Consider the following 5,604-nt stretch of genomic DNA (forward strand, 5'->3'; position numbering starts at 1 on the left):
GCTCCTCGTTCCTACCCCCACTAATAAAATGCACAATGCAGTCTGCATGGTTTCCAGCTTGCTAGAACAGCCATTCTGATTTTGTGTTGCAAAATAAAATGCTTTCATAGAGCCTCTCTGGTCAGTCTGACTTTTTTTTTTTTTCCCTCTTTGGTGTCACTGAGTTAGCTATTTACCTCTAACTGGATGTGTAGATATTTAAGGGAATCAACTTACTGCTGCCTTTGCTCTGAGAACTTGATATACAAAGCTTACAGAACTGCAGGTGAAACTTGTGTCAAACTAATTTTAAATACAGTGCCATATGAGTGTTCTAAATGGGCTGTGGAACAACACAACTAAAATATGTTGTGTGTGTATATAGCATTCTGTAAATGTACCATGCATCTTCCAATTCACTGGAAACTGCAGTAGAAAGTGTGGATTAAGATGGATCCCCCGGGAGAGTTTTCTAGTCCAACACTAGACCAGTGGTGGCCAGTACACCAAGTATTGGGATCCATTTTGGTGGCTCTCCCTGGCCTCTGTGATCCACCAGCAATAGTGAACAAGAGTACAATAAAGTGATTCACTTTTGATCAAGAGGAATGATCTGGCTTTAAGCCAGTGGTGAAAAAGACATTAAGGAAAATAAAGTTCTGAATGCTGCTGTGTCTTTCATCCAACATAAATCATTCCATAAAAGTAGTAAAGAACATTGTAATTTATTAAAGAAACATCTTAGTCAAGTAGACAAATGTTTTGGTTTCTACACAAACTAAACACAATGGCATAAAGTTTAGTGTGAACTTTTGCACTGACCATTTTCCGGAGCGGGCTCAAAAGCTGTTGCAGTTCAACAAAGCGGAGCCTTGACAATGTAATTGGAAAGCTTAACGCGCTCTTTCAACTGCAGGTTGGTCAGTGCTGACAACATAATCTCCCACAAGCATGTGGAACCAAAACAAACATTCCAGCTCCCACCTTTTGTTAACGTAATGCTTTGGTGCCAGCTTCTCCTTGTTTGAAATAAGCATGTTTAATCCAGATTGGTACTACTGGAAGGCACAGAAGGCTCTCCCCCATCTTTTGTAACTCGCACCACAAAGCAATCCATTGAAACCACAGAACTCTATGAACCAACACATTTGAGGAAGCTTGTTGCTTGGTTTACTGAGCTATGGCAGCCAGAGTAGTTATTAGTGTCATCTACTATTGGAATTAACTTATTTTTCTTAGTATATTAGTTGTCATGAATTACAGTTTTTAAACACTGACTCAAACCTGTTAACTATGCTTATTTAGACTGGTCCACCAGAAATCTCGAGATCCACTAGTAGCCACCACTGCTGTAGAACAACCAAATTGGTAGCAACTGTGAGTTTCAGTTTCACAAGTTGACAGATTTTTGAACCAGGATTCTTTTGACAACTTCAATATGTTCAGTTTCATCAAATGTAATGAATATAAGATGATATTGTAGTGTGCTTGGGACAGAGGTTATGGTATGGGCAGGCATAAGCTACAGACAACACAATTGCATTTTTATCAATAGCAATTTGAATGCACAGAAATACCGTGACAAGATCCTGAGGCCCATTGTCGTGACATTCATCTGCCGCCATCACCTCATGTTTCAGCATGGTAATGCACGGCCCCATGTCACAAGGATCTGTACACAATTCCTGGAAGCTGAAAATGTCCCAGTTCTTCCATGGCCTGCATACTCACCAGGCATGTCACCTATTGAGCATGTTTGGGAAGCTCTGGATCGATGTGTACGACAGCATGTTCTAGTTCCCGCCAATATCCAGCAACTGCGCAGCCATTGAAGAGGAGTGGGACAACATTCCACAGGCCACAATCAACAGCCTGATCAACTCTATGCAAAGGAGATGTGTCGCACTGGATGAGGCAAATGGTGGTCACACCAGATACTGACTGGTTTTCTGATCCATGCCCCTAACCTTTTTTTTTTTTTTTTTTTTAAGGTATCTGTGACCAACAGATGCATATCTGTATTTCCAGTCAAGTGAAATCCATAGATTAGGGCCTAATGAATTTATTTCAATTGACTGATTTCCTTATATGAACTGTAACTCAGTAAAATCTTTGAAATTGTTGCATGTTGCGTTTATATTTTTGTTCAGTGTAGAAATGGCATTGGCTATTTTAAACATGTTTTAATTTTATTATTTTTACTTTTGCTCGGACAGGCTACTTTTAAGGTCAGTGATACCATAAGTATAGACTTTAGAATCATAAAATAGTGCATAAATGGCAGTGTACTCCATGCATTATTTCCCTATCAAAAGACATACCTTCAGAAATACACAATGAATGTCACTGCCATGTTATTTCAAAATATTTGTTTTAACAGTTGTACAAATACTGAAATCGACCATGTACTAAAATACTGAATACCATTCTGAATATGAATATAGCACAATTAATGAATTATACATGCTATTTTAAAATAGCATATACATAGCTAGTATTAAAAATAAATAAATGTAATTGCACCTTCGCCACACAAAGCTGAGCGCAATGATGTATACTGTGCTAATGATGCGCCAGCCAGTCTGCCCGGACTGCGCCTGAGCAATCTGGAAAACGAGAAGCCTCTAACAAGGCATTTGTTAAACTTAGTAAATAGTTGTGCTGTGTAACTAAGTTAAATTTGAACTTACGCATAGCCGGTGCAACGAAACCCAGAGTGTTAACAAATCAATAAGGTCTGTCCAATTTTTTAACTGATGTTAACTGTTGAGTATTTCTTCTCTGGAATGTGCGTGATATACGCAGGCGCCCGCGCAATGGCACAACTCGTCACACCTGTGTCAGTGGTCCACTCAGTGTTAATTGCCAAAGGACTCTAATTAATGTCGCTAGAAAACCACCTGGACGGTAGTGTTTGGTAGGTAACTGTTGGTTTTGAAAAATGGTATCGTTGTGGAAATGTGTTGTGCTTGCGCTTTGCTGTGTACCGTTTGCTGCACCGCAGGAAGGTAATGTGGGCTACTCGTGCGTGGGGTTAGTGTGTTTTGTGCCTTATGTTTTGGTAGAACGGACTGTGCCGGTGCATGATGTTGGTGTGTTAACAGACTCGTTTTGCTGATATCCAGACAGTGACGTACTTTTATGCAACACTTAATAGTGCGTACTTGGCTATTTTAAATGGCTGTGAGGGTGTTGTTGGTTTATTTTCGGCCGGCGTTACCTCTGGACCCGAGTGGCCTCCTGCTGGGAACCTGCCCTCCATCCAGCAGCAGCGCCGGTAATAACATGGTGGTGTTTCAGTACGGCCTGCTGGACTGCCGCTTTATGCGCATGGTGAGTGGTTTCTAACGGCTTGTGTTGGGTTCACGTAAGCGTTCGAGCTCATATTGCACTGCACCGTATTGATTTGTGCATGCTTGTATAAATATACCCATTGTACTAGGATGACTTCCTGCAGCTTTTTCTGCAACATTGGTAATGGTTGTAATAATTGTTTAAAAATGTTTGATGCGCTACATGACTAAGCAATACAAACGTTGTATTGACAGCTGTAAAGGAAATTACTATTTGCACTTTTAGACAAACTAAATGCATTGTCTTTGCTTTATGCTGTTGACATGTTGTGTGCTGTAACCCTTCTTGTGAAGGTTAACTGATGGAGCTGTGCCTTAGCCTTAAACTGCAGCTGAAGTTTTGTTTCTTTTTTAAATGTTTAACTAACATTTATCCATGCTTTGCCCAGGTTACTGCCAACCTTACCAGTTACATGAATGTGCTGACCTACAAGCCCACCCAGGGTGGCTTCTACCAGACTCCCTTCAATCAAGCTATTGTGTGCACCTATACCAGGTGAGTGTTGGTCTTGGCTTAAACATGCTGTAAGGAGGTGTTCCAAGCCTCTGGGCTGTTCATTCAAGCATTATCATGCATCCTGTCTGACACTTGACTTAACAGTATCTAATTTGTGGAATTTTTCATTTGAGAACTAAATTTTCCAAGTCAAGTAATACTTTGTCAGTTTATGTACTTTATTGTGGAGTTTTTTTAATGGTCACTATTTTAAACCCAGTTTATGGCACTGAATACAGTAGCCTTGGCAAAAGTAGTCATTTACTGTGTTAGGGTTGCTGAACCAATTAACTTCTTGCAAAGGCAGCAGGAGTAAGTTTCCATTAACTATTGCCAACAAATTTTCTCCAGTTCAGTGTCTCCTGCTGAATGCTAACTGTCCTGATGTGTTGCTGCTCTAACCAAAGCTTTCTACCTGTGTTGTCTTCAGACCTGCTGGCTGGACTCCTCCAATGTATAACCCTGCACTTGGGGATGCCTCTGGGTTTGGGAAGCTGGAGTTTACCATGGGGATTATGAGTGGTGAGTTTGCTGTCCTGCAGTGTACATTTTATCTATTGGCTTAGGTGTCCAGTGCAACCCTAACCTGGCAGGGGGAGCAGCCTGTGGTGTTTGGGTCACTTCCTCCAGTCAAGTAGAGAATGTTTTGGCTAATTCCTCTGGTGCTGCTCTGTCCTGGCTAACGAGATGACTTGGGTGGGTTGCTGTTCTCATGCTCCCCTCCTTCATCTCCAGATGACTTCTCAGCCCCACGCACCTCCAGTCTATTCTTCCTGGGTTCCCCCATCAACATCGCAGCTGCAGTGAAGCAGCAATTCCACATGCCACTGATGGTCTACATGGAAGCGTGTGTTGCTGCAAGCACTCCAGAGCTGAGCCCTTCAAGCCAGACCTACCCGCTCATCACCAACCATGGGTAGATATTAGCTGCAAGCTGTAAAGACACTATTTTAAACCGGAATGTTTAGCACTTGGGAGCACAGTAGTCCTGCTTGGGTTTAAGGGGTGTTTGAATGGTCAGCTTTGTGAACATGGCAAAAGCTCAGTTGAACTAATGCCTTTGCTGTGAAGGCATAGTGTAGGTAAGTGGACTGGTTTGTATGTAGCTTTGTAATTGGTTCACAAACTCTAATCTTCATTTTAGGGAGAATGAACACCATGATTAGTGTTAAGCAGGGTCTATGAAACCAGTTGCTTGAAGTTCAAATGTTTCACTTGTCTAAATGACTGGGGTTGGACTAATCTGTACCCCTGAGGATCCTTCCTGAAGAGCTGTCTGCTGGAAGCCAGGAATTCTACCAGAGGAGCCCTGCTCTGTCACTGGAGGGTGAGTTCAGCCTGCAGTCTCTAATCCAGTGTACACTTGACTTGCATGGTGTTAGCCTTTTCACTTTTTTTTAAAAAACTGTACAGGTTCCCTTGCAGTCATGTTTCCTTCACCTGAATTGTATAACTTCTGTCAATTTACCCTAGGAAACTGATCACTTTAATGTTTTCTAGTAGTGGAACAAACCACTGCAGGTCCTAAAGTAACAGACCTTCATTGAAACTGCTCCTGGGCACTGTGCAGTGGTTGCATTGGCAGTCCTTTCTGTTCCTAACTCCTTCCTCCTGCTCTCCTCCCCCAGAGCCCCAGCAGGTTCTGGCCTGGCTGCCTATCCTGGCTGCTCCCCTGCTGCTTATGGCTCTCCTGGGATCTCTGGCTATTATGTGCATGTGGCATCGTCGTGGACTCTGCTCCACGTCCAGCAGTGAGCTTCTCATTCCTGCCCCCAC

At 42.4% G+C, this 5,604-nt stretch overlaps 1 protein-coding gene across 1 annotated transcript; it reads left to right on the plus strand.

The window, feature by feature from the left end:
* The first annotated feature begins 3,156 nt into the window (after positions 1 to 3,156).
* Positions 3,157 to 4,767, plus strand: LOC121300238 (zona pellucida sperm-binding protein 3-like). The gene is made up of 4 exons (XM_041228736.1): positions 3,157 to 3,312; positions 3,722 to 3,828; positions 4,259 to 4,350; positions 4,564 to 4,767. Exons 1-4 carry the CDS (start codon positions 3,157 to 3,159, stop codon positions 4,746 to 4,748), a joined length of 540 nt encoding a protein of 179 aa, XP_041084670.1. The 3' UTR covers positions 4,749 to 4,767.
* Positions 4,768 to 5,604: the final 837 nt, after the last annotated feature.

This window comes from Polyodon spathula, chromosome 25, assembly GCF_017654505.1.
Source record: "Polyodon spathula isolate WHYD16114869_AA chromosome 25, ASM1765450v1, whole genome shotgun sequence".
Classification (NCBI taxonomy): domain Eukaryota; kingdom Metazoa; phylum Chordata; class Actinopteri; order Acipenseriformes; family Polyodontidae; genus Polyodon; species Polyodon spathula.

What these genes read in the sequence shown, in the direction of transcription:
- LOC121300238 (XM_041228736.1), top strand. Translation starts at nt 3,157, where the DNA reads ATGGCTGTGAGGGTGTTGTTGGTTTATTTTCGGCCGGCGTTACCTCTG. An exon ending in ATTGTGTGCACCTATACCAG is followed by an intron (nt 3,829 to 4,258) that starts GTGAGTGTTGGT and finishes TGTTGTCTTCAG; the next exon opens with ACCTGCTGGCTGGACTCCTC. An exon ending in TACCATGGGGATTATGAGTG is followed by an intron (nt 4,351 to 4,563) that starts GTGAGTTTGCTG and finishes CTTCATCTCCAG; the next exon opens with ATGACTTCTCAGCCCCACGC.